This window comes from Trematomus bernacchii, unplaced genomic scaffold (genome assembly GCF_902827165.1).
Source record: "Trematomus bernacchii unplaced genomic scaffold, fTreBer1.1, whole genome shotgun sequence".
NCBI classification, from domain to species: domain Eukaryota; kingdom Metazoa; phylum Chordata; class Actinopteri; order Perciformes; family Nototheniidae; genus Trematomus; species Trematomus bernacchii.
This window is the reverse complement of record NW_022987686.1, coordinates 2,233,995-2,246,852: the sequence shown is the minus strand read 5'-3', so window position 1 is coordinate 2,246,852 and position 12,858 is coordinate 2,233,995. Positions and strand designations below refer to the sequence as shown.

The window sequence follows — 12,858 nt, the reverse complement described above, 5'->3', positions numbered from 1 at the left end:
GTTTCAGCTAGGTGTACCCGAAAACTAGCATTACATTTTAGCTATCGTTGCTTTTAAATGAGTGTTTTTAAATGTAATTTCATAATATGTTTCTTAATGCTCTTAATGTCTTTCATTTTTGTAAAGCACTTTGAATTGCCTTGTGTTGAAATGTGCTATAGGCTATAAATTAACTTGCCTTGCCTTGCCTAGTACATTGTACAATATGTGCCATGACAATAAAGCCATTCGATGTTGGTGTACACAATAAACTAACAATTTGTTACTTTTGGTGTAGCCTATCAGATAAACTAGCATTTAGTTTTAGCTAGCACATTGTACAATATGTGCAATGTAAATATAGCCATGCGATAATGGTGTACACAATAAACTAGCAATGTGTTACATTTGGTGTAGCCTATTAAATAAACTAGAATTTGTCTTTTTTTTGGTGTACCAAATAAACAAGCATTTAGTTTTAGCTAGGTGCATTAGGTAGCATATACCTAAATGCTAGTTTGTTTGTTGGAACATATAGATGTAGGCTTACCCAACTAGCTTATGTACACGTATAGCCTACCCAATAAACTAGTAACTGAGTTTATTAGCTATATTTTCTTGACTTTATGACAATGTGTAATATTTTAAAATACAGGCTAAACACAATGTATGTGTGTGTAATGTAATTTCCCTGTCAGGTTAACCCTGTTGACTCATTGTTAATGAGTGACGTAGATACTCTGTTTTGTGCTTACAGTAGGCTATGTCGGTAACGTTTTTACCTGTGCAGGTCATTTCATATCGTCTGGAAGTTTGAGCTGTTGTTGAGAGCTCAGGTGAGAAAGGCAGGAAGAGGTGTGGTCAGTGAAGAAACTGCAAAGAGGCGGAGAAAAGAGCTGAAAAACACACAGGTAGATCTCACAAACCCGCTTCTAGTGCCTCAAAGAAACACGATACAAAAACTTTGACATCACCTGCCAGAATATTTTTTGGAGAAAGTTTAGGATTGAGAGAGGAGTTTTGATTTGTGGGGAAAAGCCTCCGTCGACTTTTCTGGAGGTTTCAGCGCCAACATGGATCACTTGTCTCGGGCGTATAAAATTTAGGTGTCAACTAGCCTACCGGATATCTGACTAATTTGATTAACGGTGAGTAAAATGAGTTATCTGACCGGGTTTTTGTGGACTCTGAATTATGAGGAGATGCTGAATGTCAGAAAGAATATCAACATATCTGGTTTCAAAAAGCTCTGAAATATTAAATTAATACCTTATAGCATTGACAAAAAAACTGTCACTAAATTGTGTTAATAATATATTTTTTTAAAAGTACTGGTTTTTCTTGAGGTTTAATTGTTTTTATAAAGGCTACAGAAATGGTGTTCATTTGTTCATAAAATATGATCCATTATTATGGATCAAACTACCAAACCATCATAAATCACTTTACCTGCAACACTAAAATGCTGCTTCCTGCTACTATTAGTGATGGATTACAGTAATCCATCATTAATAATAAATCCAGAAATGTAGCATATCATCGAGTGGCTATTCTGCTGAATTAAGTACCTTTTAGTCTTTATACATAAGTACAATTTGCTGATTATTGTGATGCATTTAGATATGTTTACCTTGTATTTATTTAAATGCAGTATTTTACATTGCAGTATTGCTATTTTGATTTAATTAAAACAACTCTGCTCATGACTGCACTCCTATTGCTGTACATGAAGAAACACACAGTATCTTGGGAAAGAGGCACACTCGTGTAGTAATATGTCTATGACATTTTTCATTAATGGGTGACTTAAGGGGTCAAGTGGGTCACTGCTGGTTGATCTCCATGTGTTCTTGGAAGGAAGCGGCCATCACCAGTGTAAACAAAGGCTCTCCACTCTTGGATTGGATAAACAACAGTGCAGATATTGAAGTTGCAAGATAAAAGTCAAGCAAGTTCCACGCCTGCCTTTTTAGCAAATTAAGCTATTAACTAAATAGTTTGACGCTTGGTCACACATGCCATTTAGGCTGCAAGAGTTGTTCAGTAGCTGCCAGGCAGGTTAAATATTGATCACTCTGTACATAGAGAGAATGATCACAGAGGTCTCTTTGTTTACCATCTATCCCTTCTGAATTAGAATATAACCCGCAGACAAGACTTAGTCAAGTTGGGTGCAAATTAATTGGGAGTAGTCCCTAGAAACTAATGCAAGCCCAGGCTAGTACCCTGTTGCACACTCCTGGATTTTAAAGCATCAGTTGGCCTAGAGAACGAGCCCAATGATTGCAAACAATGTGGCTCTGCTCGTGTTTAGCATGTTGTTAATTTTTTCCCAGGGTAGCTGACAGGGGAATGCTGAAGGCCTTCCCTGAATCATACCTGCTGGCCTGATAAGCATTGGGTGTATTGCTGTACAACCCTCTAGTAACACTTAGAGCAGAAACCAACACAAGATGTATTACATTTTCATTTTAAGCAATAAGGAAGTTGTGCAAACTCATTCTCGCTATTGCACCTCTGAGTAAAGGCACTGGAATTTGCTTATTAAAAGATAAGATTGCACATTAGAACAAATATATTTAAAGTGGACCTATCATGCTATATTTGAATAATATAGTGTAGGACCATACCTATATAAGGCATATTTATACTTTTTTTTTTTCAAAATACCAAACAGATCATGAATTTTAGCCATGCCTCATTTTGCTCAATTTGACAATTTCTAGCTCTGTTTTTGGAGGGGCAGATTCAGTGAGAACAGCACCATCTACAGGCCTGGCATATGTACTACAGCGTCTCCAGCGCTTTCGAACGGCAATGGCCGTGGCTGTCTCCTCCTGATTGGTGGAGTTGGCCCAATAGCCGTAGCGCCACTGACGTCAGGACAGTGTTCAAATCTGGATCAGTCTTTATCAGATCCGTTGCAGCCCCTTTTTTAGAGATTTGGGTATGGAGGAAAATGGAGAGGGTTGTGTTTTCTGACACTTGGTGAGTTCCCTGGAACACCGGGGACACATATTCATGTATAAAAGACGTACAAAAGTGCATTTTGCATGATAGGTCCCCTTTAAGTTTAAAGTGAAAATGAAGCTACAAAAAGAGCTGCCATGCTGCTGTCAAACACATCACATGTTTAGCACTTACATGAATGCTGTGTGTGAACAGGATCCTGAATGACTGCTGCCCCAAACCACAAGCAAGCTAATGTTTCCACCTCTCAGTTTTTCATGTTTCCTGCAGTGTCATCGTCTTTGCGGTTCACGTTAGTCACAAATAAGTTCCCAGCACTGATGATGAAACTACGAGTCCATGCTTCTAATGAAAAGAGGATCTTTTACATTTATTTTTGTTTTCTCATTGGGTCAGTGAACTGCCTGTTTGGAAGTGTGAACTTATGCAAATGACTTAAGCTTAAAGTTGTAGTAGCTGTAAAGAGTACACAGGACTCTCATTGGATACAAACCAACAACTTGTTAAAAAGTTGGCACACAGCTAAAAGCTCACCAACCCCCTCCGGCATCTCACATCAACCGTTTTTGTAAGGTTGCCATGGTTACCTAACAAGGCCCAAGTGGGTTACTGTTAAACAGGCTCTTTAATGAGACGAGGAAGACTCAAATAGAGAACTGGTTTATTGTGTCAATAGTTTGATGTGATTCAGGGCTTGATGATCGTGAAGTTTCAACGACCAAATACCAAAGATTTAATGGAAAGTATTTTTTTTAAATCAACAAAAAACACTGAAAAGTTGTTATAATTGACGTTGAACCTTTGACCGTGCAGGCGGGTAGGTCGGGTGATGCTGATGGACCAGGACACTCAGTGGCTGTACCATCTCCTGGTAGAGGTCCAGTTGGAGAAGTTCTACATGCGCCTCAGAGATGGCCTCAACATCACCCGCATCGAGCACTTCAACTACGTCAAGGAGTCCGACCTGGAGCACATAGGAATCAGCAAACCTGGTGAGCAAGATTGTTTCCTTTGAACATCCATATGAGTACAAATCATTAGGTATCTGTCTCCTCAGACAGGGAGGATTTCCCCTTTGGCACAGTTTGTCTCTCCACAAGACGGTTCAATTATGTAGAACAGCATTCATTTGTCAATGATTTTGACAAATATGACCATAAGTCATTGGTTTACTCATTGTGACTTCGCTATTGGATGCAAAGAGTTATTGTTGAGTACAATTTTTTTTAATTCACTGTTGTAAAACATTTACTTTAGATGTAAAGCCTGTTGAAATCAGATATGTATTGCTTGTTGTATATAATTATATATCTTTTTTTCTCTCAGCACAAAGAAGATTATGGGAGGCTTTGAAACGCTACAAGACAAATGCTCGAGGACGGCCGGGGGTGGCCAAGGTCGGACACATGTAGTATATCTTTGATGTAAAGTTAATATATATTGTGTGCGAACTACATGTACTCAGGCATGGTTATCAGTAATATGTTTTTATTCCTTTAATGATACATAAAGGTGGCAAGCTCTCGAGATACGGAAGGAGGGGATCAGTGGAGAGGGGGTGGTCCGGTTCAGGAAGTTAGCCGGGCTCTTCCCAGTCTGATCCAGGACAGCGAGCTGATTCTGGCAGAGAAGCTGGGCTCCGGCTCCTTTGGGGTGGTGAAGAGGGGGGAGTGGCACACGCCTAATGGGAGAGTGGTGAGAGACACATTTTATAAACTATCTTTTTGGGCAATTCCTTCTGATAGATACTGTAACATCTTCTACAGATAGTTACCCTCCATTACAAGTGTGCTATGAGATAGATGGAACATTTTCTGTTTGATTGCTGCTTGCATGCCAATACAGTATAAGTACATATCAAATGCATTTATTTAAGGATAAAGGAAAATGCTTTTAATTTACTTTGTCGAACATGTGATGTGATTTTAAAATCAACTAAGTGTTGGTAAAGGTGTGTGTGCAGGATTCAAGTGTTGTTCACAAAGTTGGAAGTTACAAACCCAATAATTATCAAGCATCTTTCGCAATTCTCCTCAGCTCATGTAGCTTTTGTTCTCTTAGAAAATAGCACATAAGAGTATTTAAGTGTCTATCGGCACTTTGTTCTATTATGTTAATGTTAGCGTTATTTTCAGTCGCAGCAGACAGCCATTTTCAACCATTAAAGGCTCTAATAACACACTGTAAACTACTTTTTCCACACTTAACAGCAGACAGACACAGGTAGTGCCTAACTGTTGATATATGACAGTATCCAATCACGTTGCACGAAAGAACTATGAAAAACTTATGAGCGCCAGTAAGAAAAGTTAGAGCAAAGATAATAATCATAGTGTAAATGAAACTATGCAGTGGTCGACCAATATGTGCTTAACATGCAGGTCTAAAATGGCATTCAGTTTGTTAAAGAAGGCATTATGACTCGTAACTCAAACTCGGGGACAGTCTTAATCCGGGAGTATATGCTTGACGGGAAAGGGATAGTGACAAATGACAAGTCTGGTCTTGCTCTCAGAGGGTTACCATGTCCCGTTACACCCTATCTAGAAGTCCCAAACACCGTCTGGTTTTTAACATGGCGCACCCTTATTGTGAAAAACCAGAGGCTGTGGGTTTAGATGCAGGATTGGGATTGAACCCGTGTCTCTTTTCCATCCTCTCAGTTACCTGTAGCAGTAAAGTCACTGAGGAGCAGCATGTCCAGGCAGACAGAGACACTGACAGACTTCCTCCAAGAGGTGACCATCATGCAATCCCTGGACCACCCCAACATCATCCGGCTTTATGGTGTGGTGCTCACACAGCCCCTCAAGATGGTAAGATGTTTTCATTTGATGTTTTAACATTGAGATCATACATGGATCTATTCAAACTAAGATGTTTTAGAGGCTGCAATACACAATCACATATTTGTCTTTCTTCTAGGTAACAGAGCTGGCCCCCATGGGCTCACTATACGACACCCTGCGCTCCCGTCAGTTTGAGTACCCTCTGGTGCGTCTCTGGCTCTTTGCTACCCAGATCGCAGCGGGTATGGACTATCTGGAGATGAGGAGATTTATCCACAGAGACTTGGCTGCAAGAAATGTCCTGCTGTCATCCAGGGAGATTGTGAAGATCGGAGACTTTGGCTTGATGAGAGGCCTGAGCCAAGAGACGGACCACTATGTGATGAAAGCACACAGGAGGATACCATTTGCATGGTGAGGAGTGTTGAGAAAATGGGCTGGAGGGGGAGATAACATTGAAAGAGGACAAGCTATGCTCATTTTAAGGTTTCATATTTGTATTTTGTCCCTCTACTGTGACATGTTTACCTGCTATAATGTTCAAAAAGGTATTTATTTTTCTCATACTTTTCACCCTCTGTCCAACACCAGAGCCCAGTCTGCTCTGATTGGCTAGCTGGCCGGCTCTGTTGTGATTGGTCAACTGCTTAGAAATGTGTCGGAAATATCCCACCCTTTGGCGTACAATGTGTTGGAGCGCTAGCCAATAGAAGGGCAAGTGTTACGTAGTGAAAGGGGAAACCCCAGAAAGCATGATGGGGCCTCTTTAAAATTCTCTATAATCACGTCTTTATTTACTTCTTTCTTGCAGGTGTGCTCCAGAGAGTCTCCGGGTCGGCTCCTTCTCCCACTCCTCTGACGTGTGGATGTTTGGCATCACCCTGTGGGAGATGTTCACCTACTGCGAGGAGCCGTGGTTCGGGCTTTCAGGCAGACAGGTACACGCTTGTCGGCAACATGTGAACATGCTTTTAGTTTTTGTATCCATGCCAATCAGAGTGTTTGTCCTCGTGTGGAATGCGTGTCCCCGCCCTGATGACGGTGTGACTCACAGTTTTAGTGACTCTGACATTCACTCTCTTTAATCCAGATTTTGTGGCGTGTGGAGCGGGAGGGGGAGCGTCTGGAGAAACCGCCGGATTGCCCCCAAGAACTGTACGCCGTCATGAGGAAGTGCTGGGCCTGCAATCCTGCTGACAGACCCAACTTCGCACAGCTCATCACTATGGCGTCAGAGGTCAGCAAAATAATGTGAAACTTAATATCCCCGGTGAAGAAATCAGTGGAGGGACTATTGATCAACTCTTATTGGAAGAAACCTGAATTAAATGTAATGCATTTTTACCCTCAACTCCTCTGTCTGTATTCACAGGCTAAACCAATGGAAGTGCAAGCAACCAGAGACTTTGCTGAACCCAGAAAACTTGCACTTGTGCCCAACGACCTTGTGACCGTCATAGACCATGGGTGGGTGAGAGAAAGGAGGGTGGGACTTAAAGAGTAAAGGATAAACTTTGACCTGCACAATGGGCCTTTGTTAAGATGAAACAGGGATTTAAATCAGCCTCTCGAATGGCATTCCAGCCGTAACTCGAGCACATTTTGCTTTGTTTGTTTGAACAAGTCGAGCAGCTATGACACTATAAAGTGTTTCTTTGCTGAACAGGCTTAAGATGTATTTGTTGTGCCACAGTCTGCTGGTGTTCTTTTGCATACAGAAATCTTCATTCAGCAATAAATACACCTTAATAAGTATTTTAAAACATAACTTTCTTTATTGCTATTCAGCCTCTGGAAGGGCCCCTAGTCATGCATTGAAACCCGCCTCTGTCAAATTAGAGTGCTAGTGTTTAGTGCCAGTAAAATACACAAAATAAACTGGTGTAAGAATACATAATATACCACGATTCAACTCTGTAGGTATTGTTATTAATAACACAGTGTGTACACACACATCGGTACAGAATTATTCAAGCTCAAGCCATTTATATTAAGCATTTTATGAATCAATGTATGCAATATATTTTTGTGTATCTAATCATGAAGTCCACTTATTACAGTAATTGTTGCAACACTTAGGTATTTTTTAGCAAATGGAGGTGTTATTTAGCCTCTAACTCTTCTAAAGTAAGGCTTATGGCGCATTTCCACTACAGCGCGGAGCTCGCTTTAAGCGTGCCGAGCCGTGCGGGGCCCGTTTTTGGTTGCGTTTCCACTTAGCGTAGTTCCGGCTAGCGGGTACTATTTCACAGTTTTTCTGGCCCCATAAAATCGAGGTTCTTTCCGGGCCAACAACCAGGCTGAGTCGGGCTGAGTTTGCTAAACTAGAGAGAGAATCGCTGGCAAGGGGGCTACAACTACAACAAAATGAACATATTTGACCGTGATTTAATTGTAATACACGTTTCAAAATGATGCCGAAGTAACAACATACTGATACCGGTTAGTAAAAACCATGAATTAATGCTTTGTCAAGTCTGCAGACAGACGGCAGGCGAAAAACCTTTTAAAATGCGTGTTTTCTAGATGGAGATTGGCTAAGCTAACGCAGTATATGCTCCGACCGTCCACACTCACAACAACGGCCTATACAGACATAAATAAAGCAGCGACTGTATTCGCCATGACACAGGCAGTCTGTGGTTTGTACTTGTTTAACTTTTGTCTAGTTTCTGAACATATATGAGGAGCTGTGAGCTCTGAGTGCTAACAGCTAACGGCTGATGTTGTTTTTCTGGGGTGCTCATTGAAGATGACGTCACGGCTCCGCCTACACTGTGTTACTATAGTTACTACCCCAGTTCCTAAACTGTAATGGAAATGCGCCATAAAGTGAGCCAGTCCTAACGAGGCCTAACGAGGCCTAGCCAAACCGAGCGAGGCCGAGCGAGGCCGTGTAGTGGAAATGCGCCATTAGAGAAGTTAAGGAAGTCTGGTAACACAACATCACATGCATCCTCCTAGGAACCGGACAGTTTCTGCCAGTTAAAGCCAGACTTTGTAACTTTAAAAAGAAAAAATAACACATCTATCCTCTTAGAAAATGAAAAGTGAAGTTACATTCAGGGGTTTTGTTGCCACAGACTTACTCGATCTAGTATTCCCAGTATCTTATGGTTTCTAATTCCAAGCTTAAGACACATGCCTACTTGTTCCACTGTTATAGTAGAAGTCAAAGTTCACTTTAAACAAATGAAGCTGTTTCTGTTCAACTATTGTCTCTCTCTGTGCAGTCTGGAGCTGTGTGAGTGGAAGGGTCAGAACCAGAGGACCCTGACAGTGGGCTGGTTCCCTGCCAGTCTCACCGTGCCGTCACTTCCTGCCGCCCCCCCTTCTGCTGCTGCTGCCAACAACAATGGATCCAACCCTACTTCCACCCCTTACATCTCAACCCCGCTGAGAGGCAGCCTGCAGCATGTCGCTCATGGAGACATCAAACCTGAGTTCTGCAGGGGGACACCTGAGAACCTGGACAAGTCAGTTATTCGTTACTCTCGTCTAAAACAATATCTGATCGCACAATGGTGCAAAATCTGCTCTGAAGAACAACAAAAACTCACATCATTGTTCTTTAGTGATCAAAATTGTCTGCTGTCAAACTCTATTGACGCTAAATTGAAAGTACTTTGTGTTGAAGTTTTGAATTTACTGCAGGGATCAAATTTAAGTATGTGATAAACTGGAACTTACATGGCAATAAAATGACTCAGGAATCATAGTTTACAGACTCAGCAAAGTGATAAAGTAGTCAGGATCTCATATAGGCTTCTTTTTCATTTTCATAGACAGTGAGTCAAATTACTTGCTGATAAAATGACACCATGTAACAAGAGGAAAAGGCCCAGAGATTCAAAGTTCATCTGGACTGGCTGTTTTTCACAATATACTGTAAACTGTTTAGTGTAGGCGTACCTTTTATTGCTTTGTGGCCTTTGCCTCATTTTTCCTCAGTTATTGGTTGCCCTACACACAATACTGCAAAACTGAGAAAAAGAGTTGTTAGCTGTGATTTCCAAGTTCCCTTTACATAACCAGCATCAGAAATAGAACGTCCATCTCAGGCCCATTAGTCACTGTGTTTTATTGCTAACAACAGTGCAGTGCTGAACTTTGACCTGCTGTCAGTCAATAATAAAGTTAGTGTGAGGCTGTCTGACTAATGTGTGTACTGTTCTGACCTGTGCAGCAGCGGCAACTGGAGGATAGGCCCCGGCAGGGAGAAGGAGGGCTCCAATCTGCAGAATATGGCAGGTAGGGAATACAAATAAAATGAGAGGAGTGAGTGAAGCTGCAAGATGTACGAAAATATCAGAGACATTTTATCATGATCCAAACATCAATGTTCTAAAATGTGTGATGACATCAACTGTAACATATGCTCTACAGAAATGAATTGGGAAATATGTTATAGCTGACACTGAGAGCACTCAGGGGTTAAGGTTACACAAGAAGCAACGGCTCATTCAAGATTGAAGATTCAAGGCTTTTATTGTCATTTGCCCGTTAGCTACAGTGTGGATATGGCAATGAAAAACTTAAGTCACAGGCTCCTCCAACAGTGCAACATTAATATATATAGGACATAAAACAGATAAAATAGTGCAAGAAGAGTCTATATACAAGTAAATGGAATGTGATATATTGGATAAATAATTTGCAAGATGCAAACAGATGAATGTTTGTGTATAAAATCAAAATTAGTTTATTTAATTTGTGGAAATACAAAGAATGGGAGAATGTTTTTTTTAGTTACATAGGATAACATATTAGATTTTTATTATAATAAGTTTTCCCATTTAAAACTATTTTACATATAGCTAATAACGCTTTTTGTCCATTTATTTCTTCACACACTCTATTTTTATATTTTTGAAAGCTGTAGCTGTTTGTTATGCTATCACTATAGGCATCTTATCCATCCAGGAAGTAAATGTATTTATCCATTCTGCCCTCTAGTGTCTCTATCCGTTCCCACATCCAATCTCAGCTAGGAGAACTGCTTTATAATTAGTATTTCATTTTGCCCCTGTCTTCAGGTATGTCTCATAGTTTAGAGTCCGTTATGAGTGGATCCCGCTCCCGATCTCACACTGTGGGCGCGCTCAGAGTGGATCAGCACGGCAGACTCATGCCCCCAGCTCACAATGTGTTGATACAGCAGGACCCCCGGCGCTTCAGCGAGGCCAGCGTCAACCCGCCTCCACGCCCCCCGCCCCCCAACCCCAACCGCTTCAACATGAAACCTCAGAGGAAACCCCCAATCCACCCAGTACCGGGCACCACATGGCCTCCCCAGGTGAACGTGGTCCCTCCATCCCAGCCTCCAGCTCAACCCCCACCCCCACAGGGCATCGGAGGCACCAACCTGGTCAAGATGAGCCAGTTGGCACGCTCCACCCCCCAGCTAGATGATTACCCTGACAGAGGGAGAGAGAGAGACAAGTCCACTCATGTGCAGAATACAAGAGAAAGTCTCACCGCACAGGTAAACCACTGATTGACAGGATAATCGTTTTGCTTTTCTGTGTTAAACGTGTTCAGTTTTCTAAATGAAGCAATGGTCGCTCTGCTCTTCCCAGGTTATGGAGGCAGTTCACGGAGTGACCCTTGAAGAGGTTCATGTTGCCCTTCACCGTAGTGACTGGAACCCGCTGCGAGCTGAGCAACAACTCAAGGTCAGAAATAAAAAATATAAACAATATTAAAAGAAATATCAGTAGCCCATAGAAAATAATAAAGAGATACAATAAAATATAGAAAATACACTGAAATATAGCACAAAATAGGCTAAACTTAGTGATATATTGCTGTGGAAAACTGAACATTTTTAAGCTTCAATTCAAAATGACTCACTTGAAATAAGTACAATATCACATATAGAAATACAAGACTGCATGAGCAACTGGGTGTGGAGGACCTAGAATATAACTCACTGCATATCAACTGGATTTGGTCATTGCATTTTATTAGGGAGTTTTCCCCACCAAAGTACAGTATTTCACATGTGACATGCACCAGTTGCCTTTTTATTATTTCAATAATTTTGTATATGTCTAAATATTTAAATAACAATTTAAATAGTCCTGCAGGAAACCTTGGGGTTATCTGGAATAGGACTGTATATGGGTAGGTGGGGGTTGTGGCCAGGGTTGGGTTCACATTACAGGTTAATCCAGGCGGTGAAAAAATGTAAAGCCACCCCAGGGATTTAGCAAGACTTTCATTTAAGTTCTATACCAAGCAGGGATCAAATCAAATCGGAAACATGTTTTCTCTAACTAATTCATTTGCATATTTAAGTGTTTATGTTTCTCACAGTTAAGCTCATTATATCATCAATAGGGAATTTGTGTGCAATTTTCTGAGCTGAGTTTTTGCAATTGATTGCTGGTTCGTGAGGTCCAGGCAGAAGTGAAACCTGCCTGAAACCCTCAGAAAGATAACCAGCTGGTTTTGTTTGCTTTGTCTCCATAAATGAAGGCAGAGTCAATGAATTCATGTCTCTACAAAGGTATATTTTGATCCTGATCCATTTTCCCTTGATGTGTGTCTTTCAGTTGGAGCAGTTGTACTCGCTGAGCCTGTGCTCCAGAGAGGACTGTCTGAGGGTCCTCTCCAGATACCAGTGGAACCTGCAGCTGGCCAGCAGATACCTGATCCGTTGGTCCCGGGACGACAGACCGGGCCCCGGGGACAGGGAGCGACCGCAAATAAGCGCAGAAAGGCGCGTCTAAAGTGTTCTTTATTGGCTGATTTTACCGTTGATTTTCCTGAGATGGTTTACTTTTTCAGCAATAATGCTGGCACTGGAAGCTGCCAAAAAAACCTTTCATTGACCACCTCGATGTGGGAACAGATAGGAGGTCATATAAAAGTGATGGTCTTTCAATGGAAAATGGAAAAATTAAGCAGAAATTGGCTCACTGTTTTTGTATTTGAATGATACTCTCCAGCAGCACATTTTGTGAACATAGTTTTTTGTATCTTAATGAATGTGTACATATTGTATTAGAAATTATTGTTTTATTAAATAAAATGATTGTTGTCTTTGTACTCAGCTGCAGTGTGATGTATGAGCCGTTTATTCAGCTGGTCTTCAGAAAGATTAAGTGTCTTTATT

At 41.2% G+C, this 12,858-nt stretch overlaps 1 protein-coding gene across 1 annotated transcript; it reads left to right on the top strand.

Moving 5' to 3' along the window:
* The first annotated feature begins 847 nt into the window (after positions 1-847).
* tnk1 (tyrosine kinase, non-receptor, 1) lies at positions 848-12,796 on the top strand. Its single transcript, XM_034136944.1, has 14 exons — positions 848-1,127; positions 3,763-3,941; positions 4,276-4,346; positions 4,462-4,644; positions 5,613-5,765; positions 5,875-6,152; positions 6,550-6,676; positions 6,829-6,975; positions 7,111-7,205; positions 8,972-9,214; positions 9,925-9,989; positions 10,775-11,223; positions 11,318-11,413; positions 12,296-12,796. The coding sequence occupies exons 2-14, from the start codon at positions 3,779-3,781 to the stop codon at positions 12,470-12,472; spliced, it is 2,247 nt and encodes a 748-aa protein (XP_033992835.1). The 5' UTR covers positions 848-1,127; positions 3,763-3,778; the 3' UTR covers positions 12,473-12,796.
* Positions 12,797-12,858: the final 62 nt, after the last annotated feature.

Coding starts and splice junctions, on each gene's coding strand:
- tnk1 (XM_034136944.1), top strand. CDS start 3,779: ATGCTGATGGACCAGGACACTCAGTGGCTGTACCATCTCCTGGTAGAG. Junction 6,677..6,828: donor TCGGGCTTTCAGGCAGACAG/GTACACGCTTGT, acceptor TCTTTAATCCAG/ATTTTGTGGCGTGTGGAGCG. Junction 11,224..11,317: donor GAGAAAGTCTCACCGCACAG/GTAAACCACTGA, acceptor TGCTCTTCCCAG/GTTATGGAGGCAGTTCACGG.